Source organism: Cyprinus carpio, chromosome A17 (genome assembly GCF_018340385.1).
Source record: "Cyprinus carpio isolate SPL01 chromosome A17, ASM1834038v1, whole genome shotgun sequence".
Classification (NCBI taxonomy): Eukaryota; Metazoa; Chordata; class Actinopteri; order Cypriniformes; family Cyprinidae; genus Cyprinus; species Cyprinus carpio.
The window spans coordinates 27,599,104-27,620,291 of NC_056588.1; the positions used below are offsets into that span (position 1 = coordinate 27,599,104).

The 21,188-nt window shown below is 35.0% G+C and overlaps 2 protein-coding genes across 2 annotated transcripts in view; one reads left to right on the forward strand and one right to left on the reverse strand.

Annotated features, from left to right (window-relative positions):
* Positions 1 to 2,760, forward strand: part of daam2 (dishevelled associated activator of morphogenesis 2) — a 168,774-nt gene extending 166,014 nt beyond the window's left edge. Inside the window, exon 26 of the mRNA XM_042774552.1 lies at positions 207 to 2,760. Coding sequence (XP_042630486.1) covers positions 207 to 422 — 216 coding nt within the window. The 3' untranslated portion in view covers positions 423 to 2,760. The remainder of the gene's footprint in view (positions 1 to 206) is intronic.
* A 3,944-nt stretch (positions 2,761 to 6,704) lies between these two features.
* On the reverse strand, positions 6,705 to 19,907 carry LOC109107684 (molybdenum cofactor biosynthesis protein 1-like). The gene is given in 11 exon segments (XM_042774551.1): positions 6,705 to 8,490; positions 11,064 to 11,111; positions 11,277 to 11,397; positions 11,528 to 11,638; positions 11,935 to 12,047; positions 13,005 to 13,116; positions 13,384 to 13,445; positions 14,119 to 14,283; positions 14,698 to 14,865; positions 15,327 to 15,465; positions 19,640 to 19,907. Coding segments are annotated over 11 exon segments (2,244 nt in total). The 5' UTR covers positions 19,796 to 19,907; the 3' UTR covers positions 6,705 to 7,441.
* Between the last annotated feature and the right edge of the window lie 1,281 nt (positions 19,908 to 21,188).

A 21,188-nucleotide genomic window follows, 5' to 3' on the forward strand; every position in this document is an offset into this window, starting at 1 on the left:
TGTTCATATACAATTCTTTATTTGAACGTATCTTTTATAGTGCTTTTCATCTACTGTAAGATCACTTTACAGTAGTGTAATGATAATGAACTGTGTGAGAAAATGGTTAATTGTTTTATAAATTGTGTTAGCAATCGAGAAAAACTGTAATATCATTTGTTACCCTGTATATTAAATGTAAATCTCTGTTCATTTATCTATCCCAGCTAAAGGACCAGCGGGAACGAGAGAGAAGAGCAAAGAAAAACAACAGAGGCAGTGTGTCAGAGGAGGTGGGGGAGTTTGATGATCTCGTATCAGCGCTTCGCTCAGGTGAAGTCTTCGACAAGGACTCTAAACTTAAACGCAACCGAAAGCGCTCCGTCAACCAACTGGTGGATGGTGGGGGGCGTGAAAGACCAGTCACCAAGGTGAACTATTGACCTCAGTGAATACAGTCGGAAGGAGATCAGAATTTTATATTCACAGACTGACAGGGAACTCTCTTGAAATGCCATACACTGCCCACTAATTTCTGACAAGCTCAAAGATAGACAGGCTGCTGTAAGATAGTCTGGTTTATTCACAGATGTGAAGGATGCCCTGCAATCTCTTTTTTGTTTCTGCTTGTTCCTCCTCCTTGATATGTACAGTCACTCATACTGATCTCTTACGGTTTTTTTTTTTTTTTTTTTTTTTTTTTTGTGAAATGCACAACCTGAGTTCCAGTCTGGTGCTGCGAGGTCTCACAATAAGTCATAAGAGGTGGACATCATCTGAGTCACTTGTACAATCCATATGGTTATCCTTCTAACCTGCCATGGTTATTGTCCTTTCTCGGCCACCCATTTCCATGCACTAATTTTAGAAGATTGAGAAAGAGTCCCATTTTTGGAAATCTGGTACCTCTAGTCTTCGGATCCAACTGTGCTTTTCAGTTTAAAAGATGGAGCTGGTGCTTTCTAAACCTGAAAATGAAGGAGGAAAAAAAGAAAAAAGGAAAATATTGTTCAATCCTGGATGTTGGAATTACCACACAGGAAATATGACACTGTGGATGCAGCCTTACAGGTTGGGATACTCCTTGCCCAAGTGCCTCTACACATTAACGGCATTCCGAGGACTACCTCCTGTAGGGAGATACTGATGAGAGAAAAGAGCACTTTCACAAAGAGATACAGAGAATATGAAAACAGTAAGTCTAAAAATACGAGTGTATTTAATGTATTTAAATTAATGAACCCGTTGGATTGTTATACTTCATAATTTGTCTCATCTGTCATATACAACTGCACCTTTTGTCCAAATTCCCTGAAGTAGCATTCTAGGAAGGAAGGGACCACGAAAGTTTGTTTAAAGAAGCAGTTATCTATGAGCAAGTACTACCATGTGTCTTCATTACTTCAGGTTAACATGTTGAGCCTTTGGGCCTTGATTATATATAGAACAAAAGTTCTTGCTATCTAACTATCTTACCATCTAAATGTATATATCAAGAAATGCTAGGTACCTAGGTCTGAAAAAAAGTTGTAGAGAGATCCACTGAATTTTAGACTTTGTTCTCACGGTCAAAATTATGTAACCCACTTTGGTTTTCTTATATTTTGTTCATAATTTTTAAATAACTTGTATATTTAGTAGCTGTAGTCAGGACAAAGGATGCAGATGTACAAACAATGACCTTGTAGTTGGCATGGTGTGGCAGAGAAAATGGTGTTAGAGACAGGGAAGATGAGAGGCCTCTGATATGGATATAGACACAGATATGAAGGCAATGAGTGCAAACAACTGAAAGGGAAATGTAGAGTCCAGTGAGATGTTGATTATGGATTAAACCAAAAAAAAAAAAAAAATGAATGAACTTTCATGCATGAAAAAGCTGTCTTCTGTCCAAAAGGGGGTCACAGTGGGAGTTCTGTATAAGGTGATTGTGTTTATCTTTTAAAGGTTAAATATGGAAACACGTGGTGCTAATTGTCGATTTTTGTGGATACAGCTCTGCCCCTTCTGACCCTGCTTAATTCACAAATTAGGGTGTCTGAGATATCTGGCCCACATCTGGCCTGCATGTCTGGGCTTCTGGTATATCCATATTTCTTTGTGCCAGTAAGATAATTTATTAACAGTCCAAAAAAATACACAAGTTTTAACACTAAGCTTACAAGTGCCATAACAAAAGGCCAGTGCAGACATTCTCTCCTTTCTCACCTGCATCAGCTCATGTGTACTTCTAATGATTGAAAGGTGTATATTTGTTTGTTTTTTTGTTTGTTTATACATACATATATATATATATATATACATACATACACCAAAAATAGTAATTGCAGTACTATCTATAAGTCACTTTTTTGTGACTAATGTCTTGAGCTTATTACGAGTTAGTATTTTTGTACAACAGACAGTAAGTTCCAGGTTTGACCTGAAAAGAGCAGGTCGTGTTGTCTGGAACATTTAGAAAAATACAAATATTCCCCATTTAAATCTGAGCATTCCAACAACAACAAAAAAACCCTAATCTGTCTGCAATTAGTTTGATTGCACTTCCTAAGGATTCCCCATAGAGGCTCTTATTAGACCGTATGGCAAAGTCCTAATCTTGTGCTGCTTAATTGGACATCATGCAGAATTACGAATGGGGATTTGCACAGTTAACTGTTCTTTGTGCACCAAATGAATATGATCCAACAGAAGTTAAGACGTACACTTTGTTAAACTATTTTATAATAATACATTCAGTACAGTATTTATTCAGTAAAAAAAAAAAAAAAAAAAAAAAAAAACTATATATATATATATATATATATATATATATATATATATATATATATATATATATATATATATATATATATATATATATATATTTATATAATGTAACTTGCCCCTTGCAAATTAAAATTGAGGTGTTTTGGGCTATTTGTTTTCATTTACTTTACATCTTTGTCATTCTTGTCATGAGAAGAGTGGTACTGCAAGACGTTAGAAGTTACATTGTTAACATTGTTACACAGCTTTGGTGTTTTGCCTTTAAAGTTCCACAAAGTATAAAATTCTTCAGTATTATTATTTGTATTTGTTATGTATATTTGGTCACTGATTGTCCAAAACAGAAAGGAAAATATGTAGCTAGTTGCTTGATGCACTTTTTTTGTAGGACAGACTTTTTCCTGCATCACAAACCTGAGCAGCCAAAGGCTGAATAATAAAGAATATTATTTCAAAAATAAAGAAGGATAGAAAATCAAAGTATATATTTTTAGTTAAGAAATCAGGCCTACATAGATTAGGTGTAAATTTACCTAATAATCTATGTTCCATTGTTTTATAAAACTGTCCTTTTCAGCTCTTTGATTATTGTGGATTGAATATAGATTTATATAGATATGAACTGTAATATGACTGGTAAAGAAAACTGATTATCTTTGGTACATTATATATGAGACGGCATCTAAAAACACCATGCCAACTGCCTAACTGTATCTCGTGCTTTTAGATATTTTTGAAAGATAATGTTTTGCCTCCCACTTCTGCTTGGTCCAATTGCACTTGATGTTTTCCCTATTGGCTCAAGTGGTGCACAGGTGTGGTTCTCTGATAATGTTGGTGTATTATTATGTGACATGAAACACATCACACATTGTATGCGTTCATAGAATGCGCCACCCATGATTTTGACAGGTTGTATTTGTGCCAAGTGCCCCATTTTAAAAGTTGATTTGACAAGGGCCTCACATAATGTATAGTTCTCAAAATATTTTGTACACCATCATAGTCATTTTATGGGAAAAAAAAACGAAAAGATGAAACTGAAGTTTGAGGAATGATTGTAAATTGACAAAGTAAATTGAAGCGCTATTTATTTGCCTTACTTATTTTGTATGTATACGCAACATTATGAAAGAAATGGTATAGCTATATTGTGATTGATATTTGTCAGATAGTTTGTATGAGAATGACAAGCCTTTCATTTATATATATTTGTTTGTTTATGGTCTGACTCTCAACCCCTTCGCCTGACCCCCATTCCCATGTGACATTTTGTAGGGTAAAAATAAACTTGTTTCACTGACATCTGCGTAAACCTTTTACTTTGGGTTACACTTTAGTACAGCTGGCTCTTAAATCATGCATATGTCCAATGTTGTACTATGAATATCCTAGGCAGAGTCATCCATTTTCCAGTGGCAGTTCTCACAGCTGCATAAGTTGTTTCTCATGGTGCAACACTGCCTTCTTCTGGTCACAGAATATTTCACAGATATTTTATCCAAACTACTGCAGTTAAGACATGGAGCATATTACACATTGTAAACATCAATTTTATTAGAAAATTATGATGAACAGCATTCTGACAAATGTTCAGATTTAGTGATTTCAATTTTATGTATAAAAGACAAATAACAATGAAGGTATAATTTATCTTGTTTGTTCAGACAAGTCAGAGGCTGAATTTACAGTACTTTTGTAGTACATGTACATCACGCAAATATTCCATTTCAAAAAAATTTTTTGAAAACCTATTTTATATGAATGATATGAAAAACATTTTATTAAATATGGGCCTCGATCATAAAACACAAGCAGAACGTTAGTTCATAAAACTACTGTAACAAATACTGTAATGAATTTGTTCTCCTCGTGTTATATGAAAGAGGCTATACAAAAACAGTCTAATAGAAAGTGGATGTTTTATATGATAATACTGTCACAGTATATAGGCAAAGTGTTTCAACAGAAGCCTTTTGAGTAGAGTGCTGTAATGATGACATTTTTTGTAGGCCACTGAACAAAGGTTTATGATTCTTACATCATCACAATAATCTTCACACAAGTTCAACAGCTTTTTGAAAGCCTAAATACAATCTGCAGGCTCTAAACAAACTACAGCACAGCCACATGACTTCAATGACAACACCATTAAAACCCTCTGGAATCTAAGGGTATTTTTGGGGCCTGGAGAAGTTTTGTCATGCCCTGACATTTGTGCTTTTTTCAGTTTCTTATAAATATCTAAATGGCTAAAGTCTAATCTCACTGTAATCAGCACAAACTAGGCTATAATAATATGTGAGCAGCATGTATGTACATGATTGTGTTTTTGAGAAAAAAAAAATGTTATGCGTGGTTAGTGAAAAACTAAAAATGTTAAATCACTTGAATAAGGCAATAAAACACATACAGAAAATTGGTTCCCAGGAATTTTGAGAACTGGAGCTTGTAGCCTAGAATTTTTTTTTTTTCTAAATGATGTGAAAATCATCTTGTTTACTCACTTACAGAAAACAATATATTGATTTTTAATTTTTCTAAGACACTTTTGTTGGGTAAAAGTCATATGCGAGTAGGCGTCAACTATCATGAATTCACACCTGAGAAGACAAAGGCCTGCATAATGAGCTGCATAATGACCCATTCAGTCAGCTGTGTCACTGAGAGGGATGAGTTACAAGAAAGAATGTGAGGACAAAATAAATGTATATAATTTTATGTTTGTAGTTTATTTAGAATATATTTAATTATCCCACAACATAATTTAATATTCACTTGTGAGTGCAGTTAAACAGTTTATTAGGAACAATCAAAGCTGACTTTCAAACTGAATTTTTTGCATCATTACTCCAGTCACACAATCCTTCAGAAATCCTTTTAACAATCTTATTTTCTACAAAAAAACATTTATACAATAATAATAATAACTATTATTATTATTGTTGTTGTTGAATGTTGAAAAGAGCTGAGAATATTTTTTTTAGGTTTTTTAGGGGGGGGATAATTGAAAGAACAGCAATGATTGTTACATTTGTTACAGTTACATTTATTGTTACATTTATATTATTTACATCAAGCTTTTGAATGGTATAATAGTGTATATTGTTATTGAACCTCATTCATAATTTTCACTTGATTATACATTAGTCAGGAATTATAGTTTGGAAAAAGTCTTTGGAAAAAGTCTAACTAGTAAAATGTTTACACGTTATGTGAAAACTAGTACAAGTATACAAATCAATAAAAAGAGACTTACTCATGTTTATGAACTCTGCTGAATAAAGTGCTTTCTTTTTCTGAGGAAATCCAAATCTCAAATCCTCAACCACATCACATCTTTTTGGGGTGAATTATGTCTTATTCCTCTCATGGCGAAGCAAACAGTAAAATAATAAAAACTTGAAGAACAGTCTCGCTGCGTTGTCTTCTGTTGTGTGGGCGTATTCAAAAGCCGCGCGCTTCAGTGAAACATTTGAATCTCAAAAGCGCGCTCGGCACGGGGGCGTGGTCGCATTAGAAGCTAATGAAGGGAGACGTGAAAAACGGACATCGCGTTGTTTTCATATGGATTACTTTATCACAGAATATTTGTTTTCAGCAGCACTTGTTTAGTTTAAAAGTAGACATATCAGGCTTTCTACAGATATCTCTCTCATGTCTCTTCGTTGAGTATTCACTGAGTTACAGTTCATTTTAATGACGCATTTGTATCTGAAGATCAGCGCAGACAAAGGCTGCAGACAGCACTCCTTGTTTGTTATCTTTATTTTATAAGTGCACAAAGTTTTGTTGTTATTATGTCTGTATACAAAAAAAAGTAGACCCTTTACAGATTCGATTGATGTATTGCACTTATCTGTACGATCAAAACTGAAAGTGTAATTTAAGTTCTTTTCGGGGTTATCAGGAGAAAATACCCCAAAACGCGTATACGCGTTAATCGACTCCAGAGGGTTAAACTTCCAACAAGTCTTTCAGTCTTTATATATAGATAGATAGATAGATAGATATGGATATACTGTATATTATAATGCCTGAAAGTTTAAATTGGCAAACTATGCAAGAGTGTGATTAACACAATAAAGCTGCAAAAGAGGACTAGTGAGATGGTGTTTTTCTGTTTGCTGGGATGACGTTTAGTGTCCCGGAAAACCACTGTAGATTCATTGAGACAATTGTTGGCAAAAACATTTTTCAAGACAAGTAAAAGCTTTAAAAATCCCAAGGGTGTAATGATGTATTTTATATTGTATAATAAAATGTGAAAATAGCTTGGGATTGTGTTAATTTTTTTAGGCCTTTTACAAGACTTGTTCAGGATGATGGAACCGGAAGTGCCAAAATGCTTGTTGCCGGGTTTTGACCTGCAAAATGTGTAATCCCTGCAGCACTCTGTGACAACTGCGACAACCTTACGAAACACATTTTCATTAGCTGCATTATCATAATCAAAATAAATCTAGAACAAAATAAAATACTCTTTATATGTCAGGTAAATGAGTCTTACTTGGAAAAAGTCACATTTTTATGCTGAACATGGACACAGGAATAGTTAAAATGACAATAAGTAGATTAGATAGAGGCATCTGAAGGCACATTTTGTTAAAGAAATCTGATGTCATTCTAGAGAGAATTAAATACTGTAGCTACATTCAAACAGGTGAGATTAAGCCTGCAGTTTATGCATTCTTTAGGAATCAGGTGAGCGATAAAAATCACCTTTCTGTCCACCCGTCTTGCTGAGCAACTTGATGTCAGTAATAACAATGTCATGGCTGACTGACTTGCACATGTCATAGAGAGTTAGCGTGGCCACCGCAATAGCGGTCAGGGCCTCCATCTCCACTCCTGTTCGGCCCGTGGTTTGGCAGGTTGCTTTGACGATGACGGCATGTTCTTCCTCAAGCAGCTCTATGGTAACGGAGGCGTGGTCGAGAGGAAGCGGGTGGCAGAGGGGGATGAGAGATGAGGTCTGCTTGGCACCCATGATGCCCGCTAGCTGTGCTACCGCTAGTGCATCGCCCTTGGCAAGCTGATTGGCACGCACCAAATTAAAAGCTTTTGGGCCCAGGATGACCTTGCCACAAGCCATGGCTGTGCGACTAGTTACCGCCTTACTGCCCACATTGACCATAGAGGCTTTACCCTGTGCATCAGTGTGGGTCAACTGTTCAGAGGTTCCATCAAGGCTGGAGGACTGTGCATCTGTATGTGGTATTTTCAAATCAAACCCACAATCAGGGGTTTTGCTGTGGCAGTGCCGTGCAAACTGCAGAGTTGAATCTCTAAATTTGGCTGTTGACAGTAGTGCACTAAGAAAGAGTATGGGAGGAAATATTTTGGATTGTAGCTGTAGTGGCTGAGACCCCCAGTCCAAAATGTGCGTATGAACGGTTAGAGCTTTGGGGGTTTTTAAGGCACCAGAATTCACTTGATAAGATCTGGTCATCACTTCAGTACAAAGTGCCTCTGAGGTTGCACGACTTTGATTGCTGAATCTTTTCATAGAACGTAACCTTGGTCGATTATGCTTTTTACAAAGAGGAGTCAAACCTAGTGCATCATTAAAAAAAGTTCTTGTGTAGTCCTTATTAGCATTACCATGAAAGTGTTGAATGTAATTTGTTAATGAGTGAGTTGTAGCAGAAGCTGCTGAATCCATGCCATGGATCAGAGAAAGAGGCTGCCTCTGACTTCCTCTAAACAGAGGTACTGACAGCAGCCAGCTGCAGTTTTTACCTGTAAACAAGGACACACATATTCAACAATACAATATTTTCTAAAGGTGAATCCTCCACAGCTGGTAATCTGGTAAATGTATATATACAGTTGCAATCAGAAATATCCAACCCCCCAAAGACTTTAAGAATTTATTCCATTAAAGGGGTCATATGACGTTGCTAAAAAAGAACATTATGTTTTGTATTTGGTGTAATGCAATGTGTTTATGCGGTTTAAGGTTCAAAAAACATTATTTTCCACATACTGTACATTATTGTTGCTCCTCTATGCCCCACCTTTATGAAACGTGTTGATTTTTTACAAAGCTCATTCTGAAAAGCGAGTTGTACGCTGATTGGCCAGCTATCCAGTGAGTTGTGATTGGCTGAATACCTCAAGCGAGTGACGGAAATGTTACGCCCCTTAACATACTGTGATGCCGTCTCCCGGCACGACGAGACAAAACCAATAAAAACCACTACAAATGAGGCATTTCTTGCATCCACTGGGGACATAATTACTGATTATAATGACTTACACTCTTTTTACACGTTGCGTTGCGTATCGCGCTGCGTAAACATAAAACCATGTATGCATCTGTGATCTGAGAAATGACAAACAACAAGCACTACTCTAAACTGCTCAAAACTCGCGTTTGAATCATCAGTGGCAAATTCTTTAAATATAAAACATGTACTTACATGCTGTGAGTCAGAAGCGCCAGACTGTCCTTGCAAAGTTGGAACTGCCCACTTTACAGAACAGCCTTTGAGAACAGACCCATTGTAGGTTAGTCTGCTTTGTCAACTGTGAAAGCCGATCAGGCAAATCCACAGTGCGAAGTTGATGTATTTTCTCAATGACCAGGATGGATCAGCTCTAGGCATGACAAAGCGGATATCATCCTCTTTTGGAAGGCCAAACAAAGTAGTTTCGCTTTCACAATGAAACGCAGCGTCTCTACAACAAGGCGGCAACAACAATTCTACAGCGAGAATAAAAGTTACGACTACTTTCTTTGTGTGAACATTTGGGCGGCGTTATGTAAATCTTCCCACACAGTGACTTAGACATGTGGGGGCATGTTTAAACGAGACGTTTTAGGGGGGCGTGGACAAGTCTTAACGTTTATAAAGAATATCTCTTTGGATTTGAGACTTTAGTCTTTGCAACTTTACAGATCTTCTTTATGGACTTTACACACCACTGGGAGCATTATAAGGAAGTTTAAAATGTATGGAACAGCTGCAAACCTGCATGGCCATGGAAGAAAGGCCAAAATTTCATCAAGGCCCTTACCAACTTAGTACAACTACGAAAAACCCACGTGTGACAGCAAGACACCTACAGAATGACCTGATGAAGGCTGGTACAAGTGCTTCAGTGGCAACTATAAGACGTGCACTGAATAATGCAAGGACTTCATGGCCGGACTCCAAGACTTATGACCAGAAGGATACCATCCCCACGGTCAAGCATGGAGGTAGGTCATTTGATGATATGGGGTTGTTTTCTTGATTGTGTATCTGGCATCATGGATTTCCAGAAATCCCAGGCCATTTTAAAGAGGAACGTGATGCCTTCTGTTGACAAATTAAACCTTGGTGATCATTGGACCAGCAAGACAATGATCCCAAGCACAACATGTCAACCAAAGCTTTGTTGAGGAAAAGATCCTGGAACGTCCTTGGAGTGGCCTTCTCAGTCACCAGATTTAAATCCAATTGAAAAATCTTTGGTGGAATTTAAAGAAGGCAGTTGCAGCACAGAAGCTATCAAACATCACTGAGCTGTTGGCTTTTGCACATGAAGAATGGGCAAAGATTCCAATCGAGAGGTGTAAGAAGCTTGTCAGCACTTTCCGAAAACGTTTGTTAGAGGTTATAAAACCTGAAGGATGCTGCACAAAGTACTGAAGCTGGGGGTTGAATAATGCTGCACATGCACATGTGTTAAAAGAGTTAGATCTTTCATTTGAACTTCAAAGTTAAGTAACTTATATTGTCAAAATAATTCAAATATGTATCAATAAATAGTTTTTGCTGTTTAATGAGTTTTTTTGTCATTTATTGTCATTATCATTCATCAACATCACTATAATGTCTTTTGAGGTGAGGGGGTTGAATATTTCTGATTGCAACTGTTTATAATGACAAATGGTGCTTGTTGATAGGGTGTGCGATATATCATCTAGAATAATATTGTAACTTATCTTATAACAATGTGGAAACTGACATTATCTTACTTTGCAAAAAACAAATAGCACACCTTAAGAGTGCACACTTTCACTGCATAATGTAGCCTAGTACAATGCAGCTGGAAAGTCCCAATTTCATTTTTCATATTTCAATATTCAAAATATTTTTCAAACATTTATCTCTGTATTTATGCAATTGTAATTGTAAAATTATACCATTTCTGCAGTGCAAATCACTAATCACTGCACAGAATATGAAGAATATGAAAAGTTTTGGTCAATGTACCAGAACAAAAACATTGTCTAATCCCAGAAAATAGTGATATATTCAACACACCACAGATGATATAGCGAGTGAGATGGGAAGTGTATTACGTACAGCCACATCACCCACCAATGAGGATCATTGGCCTGTTCTTCATCTGAGATATATTGAACATCCCTGCAGAAAAAGAGAGAGTTATATTAAATTCAAATGAAGTAAATAAATTAGGAATAAGACATAACCTGAATGTTGATTACTAAATTTTAAATTAATATTCTTTAGTAGTTGGGAAACATTTGCTGGACAGTTGATGTGAGGTATCAAAAGTGTGTTTGTTTTTACCTGCATGCTGTTTCTTCTTCCTCCCAACTGCTGCCCCTATGATGTGCAGTAGTTCCTCTTCAGTTGCTCCAGAGCGCAGAAAATCCCTCAAAGACACCTCTGAATTTCCAAACAAACAAACCTGATGGTGTACGAACACAGACACATATGTAAAAAATAAACCAAAACAATTTAGACAGCTAATTGAAAAGTTTAAGCACAAGGCATATCAGCATAAGGAATCACACACACACATCATCAACAACATTTACCTTAAGGTTGCCATCAGCCGTGATGCGTAGGCGGTTACAGGAGCCACAGAAATTTTCTGACATGGAGGTAATGAAGCCCAGCTGGCCCCGAAATCCTGGAACTCTAAATGCCTGTAAACAGACAACACAGAAACAAACACATGAGGGCTTATCCACTGATATGATTCTATTGCCTTACCAAGATGACCCAAGATTACAAAATGAATGTTTTATTAAAGCCTATTAATAACATGAGTATGAAAAGTTACAAAAAAGTCAAATCGACCAATAAATAAAAACTGCACAGTAACATAGCAAAAACGACTTGACCCTCAAAAGATAAAATTCAAAAATAGCTCCAATGACAATTTAACATTGAGAATGTTTAATGGTCAATGATTTATTTATCAGTTTGGAGCTGTGCTGACCTTGGCTGTATCCGTTTCCTCTCCAGGAACAGGCTCCAGATTGGGCCATTTTTGTTTTATACAGTCCAACATCTCCTGATAGCTCACCATCATCTTGAAGTTCCATCTGTTACCTATAGAGACAGCCAATGTGCAAAGGTACATTCAGTTGCTTTACATTCTTGTGAGCAGAAATTGATTAAATGTTAAATGAAGATTAAGAAGATTTAAAAAAAAAAAAAAAAAAAAAAAAAAATCTTGAAAAGGCATCCCATGTGAAGAGATATTAATACTTAAATCAATCTTGAAATGTTTCACTACAAGTATAGCACAAGAAAGAGAACTGCTTTAACAACCAGTCAAGGTGTTTGTATTTTTGTTTTTTTTTGTTTATTCTTGTTTTTTTTTTTTTTCAAGTGCTCATCTCAATCTCTCTTAATGAAAACTCAATAGTGCACATTTTTTCATTGTTTAAGATGGATTCTATGTTAAATTATGTATTTTTTTCCCTGTAGTCATTCAGAGTTTCTCTTTGATTCAGGTGTGGTGAGGTTAGATGAGTGATTGTTTGCATACCACACAAACAGCTCAATTAATCACAGTATCTAATCAGTTATTGGAGTGCCTGATGTAGTATTGGCCCCCATAGAAAATACATATAACAGTGACACCATATCAGTTACTGCAACTGGCTCTAGAGAATCTCTTTCTTCCAGTCTCAAAAAGAAAAATCTATTGAATTTGTCTCTAATCAAATCCATTGTCACTGTTATCCAGTAAAAGGAGTTAAACTTGTTTCTGTACATTGCTTTTACATGTGTTTAGTAATGAAGGGATATGACTTTGGTGGTTCTTCACCTTAAAACAATCAACAGAATGTGGACTGTGTCACATGTGTTATGAATATAAATCTTGAGATACACTAAGTCTCACTGACCTGGAAAGAAAATAATCTGCACTACTAATACGATTAGAGAACTGGGGCAGAAAATGCAGCCTTTACAACGGTGCCAATTATACTACAAACCGGTAAGATCGGCTAACAAATGTTCATGTAGGTTTCTCTCTTTGACTTTAGATAACAAACTTACCATCAAAAGGCATGTACTCTATGAATCTCACATCCAATGGTTTCCTCTCTGTCAGTGACACAAAGTCAATCAACTCGTCTTCATTCAAACCTCTCATGACCACACAGTTCACCTTAGAAGAGAGATAAAACTTTACCACAATGAACGAATAACTGAGGTCTCCCAAGGTTCAGTGCAAAAAGACAACTTATGAATATTAATGACAAGCTAGGTGTTTTATGTGTTGCTGGAAAGGTGGTAATAAATGCCCTTAAGTGGTTTTAAGATGACACTTAAGGAGTACTTTTGCTAACTGATAGCTTTGAAGCTGTATCCTTCACTGACATTTTATACATCAAAGAGGATTATCTATTCAGATGTTTTGAGGCAAGTACATTACCTTGACTGGATTGTAGCCAATTTCAATAGCCTTTTCAATGCCTTCCATCACTTTATGAAACCCTGCAAGTGGTACCAATATTAAGCATCAGTTAGAAAGCGCATATTTTAGGTAGTGAAACCAAAATTTGGCAACCAAAAATTTTCTACCAAAACAGTGTTTCGGGTCAAAATAGTTTTGGAGGGCTGAAACCATCAATAAAAACAATGATGTTTAATTAGCACGTCTCCTATGGCCCGTTTTGTGTACATAAGGTAAATAAACTACAAAAGGTAATCAGATTACACATCTTAAATACTTGGCATTACAAGTTAATGAATGAATGGATAAATGATCATCTACCCCTCAAATCTCTGACAAAAGCTTCACTGGACAACACCTGATTAGAACCATGTTAATTTAGCTACAAGTTTCTACCCAATAATGTAACAAGGCTCAAACTGATAATCAAAGAAGATTAAGAAACAAGTACATGGAGCAATCCCAGCTTGAACTGTACATTTTCATGACTCTTTTGTCAATTTTTTTTTTTTGCTTTTTGAGTTCAATTATGGAGGTAAACCGTTTCATACACTTTCTCCATGTTCTGCTGCTACCTTTGTGCTTCAAAACATTCAGAGCCTGATTTTTCTTCGTCCATGACACCCCATGCTTTCTGTCTGCACTTATCTACATCCCTCCTGGAAAAATACAAACTTTGTTTTCTGCGTATTGGAGATCAACAGCATCTTGTACCTTTTCGTCTAGTGATGAACTCAAATTTGGCAGGGACCAGAGTGTCTAGACTGATGTTGAATAGATCCACTCCAGCTTTCTTTAGACTGGGCAACAAAATTCACAAAATCATCACATACTTAAATACTCCAAAGACCCTCAAAACCTCCAACTTCCTCAATTCCGCTTTCGGAAAGAAAGGAAAAAAAGAGCTTTTCAAACTATTCAAAGTTTAATTAGCGTTTCTGACAGTAACAATGTTTTGTCAAGCTTGTTATGCAAATTATATTAGCCATAAAGTGTGAAACATTCAGCATATGATCAGTGTCCAACAAAATTATTATCAGTGCAAGTCTCACCATAACAATGACTTGAAATGGCATGTGAACTGAAATGAACTGACTTCCGAAAAATTGGTTCTACCCTTAGTCTCCAAGTTAAAATACCCACCGTGCATTAATAGTATGAACTGACCATCATTTCATAATTGCAGATATTCCGAAATCCAACATAAGATGTAGATTTTGAGATGTCTATATCACTACTATGTTATGATACAAAGTAACAAGGATTTACAAAACTATCAAAAGGTGAAGTTACCTATGATATGCAGAACATCTGGGCGAATGAGAGGTTCTCCTCCAGTCAGTCGTATCTTGTTAACCCCCTCTCGTACAAAGAGTCTGGCTAACATCAACAACTCCTCTGCTGTTAGGAGCTGAGAGCGAGGGGTGAGCGTTACCCCCTCCTGTGGCATACAGTACTGACCTGAGAAATAAAAGACGTTTCATTAAAAATCCTTATTGATTATAAATTCTTGTCATGCCTTTAACAATGAGATACAAAGGGTAAAAGAAGCATGCATATAAAACTTTATTAGTTTTTTTTTTTTTTTTTTTTTTTACTTTTATTAATATTAACCTTTGGATCAAACTAATGTTCATCAGGCAAAGGTGTTTTGATGTTAAAACTATTTAAGATTGTGTTACACTGGTTCTACCCATGAATACCCCTTGTAAAATTACTGTACAATGTACAGCCTCTTGTGGCTTATTGCTGCAGTTAATAAAACCATTATTATAGTAGGATATTTTTATTACCAATCAGGAATACCTTTTATTACTAATTAGTAGAGCTTCATTTGGACTGGTAGTATTAACCAAGTCAGTGCTAACTGACAAGAGAAGCCCATGTCTTTTTACAAAGCATACAGTATGTGAGAGACTTACAGCGGAGGTTACATTTCTCAGTAAGAGAAATGCGAAGGTAATTATGCCTGCGTCCAAAGGAGTCCATAAGGAACGCTGAGAAAGGCAGGACATCTTTCAGGACACGCCTATGACTACCTGGAATCGCAAGCTCTCCGACCTGCAGATAACAACAAATATAACATGAAAGGGATGACAAACACAAAACTCACGGTTCGGATCATATTATGGTTTTTGAGTCACAGATCGGATTGTTTTTCCGGATCAGTGAGAAAGAAAAAAATATTTCAATGTAATATGCTTTCCATTTATTACTTAAAGCCAAGTACCAAACATTTAATCAAACATGATTACATTTCCTAGTTCAGAGGTCAAAATATCACTGAAATCTCACTTGTGATTATCTAAAAAAAGAAGGCAGGGACGTTTTAATTTTTTTAATTGTTGTGGTTTCCATATATTAATATCAAAATGAATAATTACAATGATGTTTTAGGATCATCATACTTACCCTACTTTATTAATAGGCCTACAATTCACCAAAAATCACACTATAAAAAAGTAAATAGTAACTATTGCAAATAGTGAACAGATCAAAATATGATTAGGGTAAATGTACATATTAAGCTCACATACCCATTAAGCACACTTCCATTTTGAGCTCAGATTATAAAAAGAAAAAATAATGTTTTATCATACTAAATTTTTAACCAATTGATGTGTTTGTTACTGCATACCTCCTGTAATTTCAAGTCAATCAGATCATTGGACACTGAGATATGTGTCTCCAAGTGTTCACACTGTCTAGTGGCCATTTTGAAAGCTGTCCGAAAACTTTCACCAAAAGAGTAGCTCTTTAAATGTGCTACTTAAACATGTAAAAAAAATTTTTTTTACATGTTTAAGCTTTTATTTTGGGTAAGTTTCACTACTTTTTGTAAAATTAAGAGATTAGGTTGTAGACTTTTGTATATTATAACCTGGAACTTGGATGTGGGAAATAATCACAGTTAGATCCAAAAGATAGTTTTAGCAGCAAAGCGCAGATGCTAAAGAAGACAGTAAGCTGACTAGCTGTATAAGATTGTGTGCTATGCTAATATATTACTTCACAGGCGTTACTGGCTTGTACTTTTAAATCCATAATATTATTAATTTACAGTTTATTACTGGTCTGTGGTTTTACAGTGCTGTAATTTGTAAAGATGTCATTATTTTAAGGCGAGCTTAAAGGGTACACTTCTATGAAAATCACACAGCTTCAGCGTGACATCAATAAGAAAAAGTATAATTTCATAGATATTGTTAATATCTGTTGTTCATAATAAAATATGTATGAACTTAATACATGATCAAGATGATTTATTTTGCAACATCTTGTCATTTTAATAAATATTACATTAAATATATCAATAGTTTCTGCTCCCATTAATCTCAGTGTACTGTACTCTCTTTAAGCTCTTCCACATTGAACGTCTATATAAATACTTCATAAACAGACTTTAAATATAAACTGATGGTTGTCACTTTAAGTTAATCTTTACAAAATGGTTAACTTATTTTCACAGCTTTAAGATGACAAAATCTAGACGTAATTATAGTTTATGCCCAAAGATGAAAGACATGTCATCCATTCAAAGAAGGAGCCATTAGAAATCTGTCGTATCTTTCCAGGAAAAAAAAAAAGTGACTAAAGGCTGGAATAAAATACATGACTTTTAAAATTTGAACAGATTTTTAAAACACCAGAGTATGATGTGATCCTCAGTCGTTAAGTGTATGATGGCCAGCTTTGTCACAAAGGAAAACTGGCCATCATACACTAAATGACTGAGGATCACACACTACCAGGCCTTCAAGTTACAACAAACAATAACAAACTCATCCAGAAACGTGTGCATTGTTGCTAGAAAACACTTGAAATGATATGAACTCAATGGGTTCTAAAATCTGTTGAAAATATCAAACATGTATGATCTCCTCCAACTGGATGGAATCAAAGTCTGAAGCTAAGAAAAAATTGTGTCTGTGTCCATCATACACTATGTGATTTTCTATTAAGTATGTCAGCTCAGATCTACAGACTGGCTCTGACCTTTGGCAACTAGCATCAACTTCTCTGGGCAGTAAATCGGTGGAAAACTGTGGCAAAAATCATGTAGTGTATTCCAGCCTTAAGAGAATATAGACAAGTTTACATCCATTTAATAAGAGTCTTCATAATGAGGCTAGTTTCTGTGTTCATCCCCATGAATGAAATTTTTATTAGTTTGTTTTGTTATTTGATTTTTGAATATGTGATGCTTAGCTAAACATGGACTAAGTCTAGGTGTTGCAATGTGCTTAAATGACAATTCACTATGAATATATAACTGATCAAACTGAATGCCTTTTTGCTTGATTTTTGTTGTTGTTGTTGTTTTGTGTGTGTGTGTGTGTGATTGTTCCTTTAGATAAAACATTTTTCAATTATTCTTTAAAAAGGTTGTTTAAAATAAACAAGAATTTTTAACAGAACACGATGTGAGCTTAATGGGAACAGGGGTGTGCCTAAATGGTACAAAAATGTACCCATTAAGCACAGCCAGACTTTTTGCATTTAATGATGTACATCTTAATTGAAATGCTTTTGTCATTTAAAATATAATTAAATATTTTTGTGTGAGAGACTAATATTTTATTTTAACATAACTCTCTGTACTGAAACCAATATCTTGTGCACTAAAAATGTCTCAACGTAGATTTTGGGGAGCTTAATAGGTATGTTTACCCTATAACAAACTTATTTACAAAATCACATTAAAAATAAAACAATAAATATGAGATCATGTTAAAGAAAGCTATTTCAATATTTTTAAACATTTTCTGACTGTATTTAACATTTTCACAGACTGCGAGTATAAAGTCCTTGCAAGTTTTCAAAGGATTTTTTTCCAAGTTATTTTATGTTTATTTGTGGAAATGGATCTTTACTATCCCTAATCAGGCTTATTATTTTGCATTTTAGGCTAATTTTGACCACAAAGTATGTGATTTCTGCAAATGTAATTGAGCAAATGTAATTGTTTAGTTTATTATTTTTTTATATTATATCAGTGACTGTGAAAGTTTCAGGAATGTTTAAAACTGTGTGAAAAACAATCCCGCAACTTTATCATGACTTGTTATAAAGTGCACAGAAACAGTATTACTTTGTTTTAACATGTATAGTTAGTATGTGACTACCTTGAAACCAATAACGGCGCATCTTTTGATAATTGATGATTATAGCGCTCTGTGATATTGTGATATTTTATTTGTGTGTGTGTGTGTGTGTGTGTAGGCTATTGTCCAGGTTGTGTGAAGCCCATTGATAGTGAGACTTTAAACATTAAACAAGCACAACGGGCAAAGACTTATAGAATAAAGGAACTTTGACAACGGCTTCCCATGTTATACGGCGTGACATCCATTACCGTTTTTTCTGGTTTGGTACTTTAGTGAGAGTCTTATGACCAAACTGTTGTAAAGAAAGAATTGTTTATAATTTGTCACACTTTAAATCTTTTATGTTCATTACCCACTCTAGCATGAAGCATAAATGAAACCATGTGTATACCTCACTAGAGATTTACCATAATACATATATATTTTAAATGCATTAATACAATGACAATTATAAATGTGTAAAATCTGAGGGCTAGTTTGTACACAGTAATGAACTGATATGCAGAATGATTACCATATTCATAATCTATATAAATCTTACTTGTGTTTATTCAAAGCATATTCCCTTACGAAAATTAACAATGGTTTTATTGTAATAAAATGGTTTTTAGGCGTATTGATTACCTTTTGTATAACCACAGTTTTACTACAAATACCATGGTTAAACTATGGTTAGTGTAGCTTGTGTTGTGTAGTGTAGGTAATTTGTGGTTACCGATGTTTAACTATAGTAACCATGTTTTATTGGTTCTATTTGTGGTAAAACCATGGTTAATTTTACGGTGTAAAAATAGAAATATATCGTCTTTATTTATTGTTTCCGCATTATATAAACAATAAACAACTCACAATGTACATAAAGTTTAACAGGCCACAATCATACATCAGCACAACCAACAAACAAAAAATACATGTTATGCAACATGTCACATGAACACAGACAACATTCAAACAGCACTAACAGTAAAATTCGATATGTTCCGGCAAGAGTTTTAAGCTTGTCCCAAACTACGTGTATTAGACTATAATTATCGTCATCACGTGACTTTAAGGCGTCTCATGATCTCGTACCTGTACAGCAGTGGCAGGTGTAAATGTATGTGTAAAGGGTGTAAGGAAACACACACCTGTTCCAGTTTGTTCTCTTCATGAGTGACACCGGAATACCATCGACACACTCGATATCTCCCGCACGTCTGGTGAACTGCCCGCTTTGTGCAGGCCTCAGCCGCGGCCTGTGCTCCTAAAATAAGGCGACTAAATGTGCTGCAATTTAATGCCATCGTCAAAGCAAAAATGTCTGTGATGAAATGTGGGCATAATCTAAGTTTGTTAGCGACTGGCTTAAATTTGACGTAGTTCGCTTTTGGAACATTAACGAGGGGGGTGTCTTTGCGCAGCCAATGAACGTCAAGGAGCATCTACAAGAATTCTGGGCAATATAGTTTAATGAATGTGAACGACAAACTACAGAAATACGACAAGGGACTTTGGTTCTGATGAACATCTGCTATAACGTGCTGTTAATGATTTCACAGTCCTCTGAAGTTACTCATCTTTTCCTGTGAGAGCAAATTTGGAGTTCGAACTTGGACTGTACACATGCAGCTGAAATGGATAAATTACTATTTTTGAGTGCACTGAGATTTTATTTAATTAGTAACGCACAATTATATTGCATATTTTTGGTGAGTTTGGGCCTCTGTCCTTCTTCCTTATTTATTTTTTTTTTTGTCCTATAGCTTCATATTATCATATATATATATATATATATATATATATAATATATATATATATATATATATATATATATATATATATATATATAGGATAATATGAATTATTATATTATCCTATTCATATTATCCTATATATAGGATAATATGAAGCTTTAGGACAAATACAAAGGACAGAGGCCCAAACACCAAAAATATGGTGGAGTACATCATTTGGAGTTCCTGATATTTACAGTACATGGCTAAAAATTATGATGAAATTCAGCTTGTTATGTAAATCATTTAAATCTTTATATAACAGTTGAAGACTACTTACATAAAATGCACATAAATATCAATTGTCACTCTATATGTAACAAAAATGTCTTAATAAAATACTTTGCTTTATAATCAGAGCTGTGTAGTTTAGTTTTGTTCTGTGGGGGCAAAACTGCTGTACAGTTGATTGAAATATAAATAAACGTTCCTCAAAAGCCTGATAAAACATTATTTGATATTCATATTTGACTTGATGGATAACCTAAAGGGATATTTTTTTTTTTTTTATTTATACTAAAAGGCCTTTTACCTGCTAAGAAAGTGTAAAATATCAACAGGTTTTCAGCAAAGTTTTGATCATGTTGATAATTGAAAGGACATAGAAATTTGATAAAGTAAATAAATAAAGATACAATATTTATACAGGTGTTATAAGGTTACACAGCATTAACTAACCAACACAGTGATGAAGAGTTAGAACCTGAAATCCTTTATTTACCAGCCTAGACCTTCAACCACAGACTGCACATCAAGCGTCAGTAAGCGTCTAATTGGAGATATCCAGTTGACTGCAAATAATAATAATAATAATAATAATAATAATAATAATAATAATAATAATAATAATAATAATTATTATTATTATTATTATTATTATTACTACTACTATTATTACTACTAC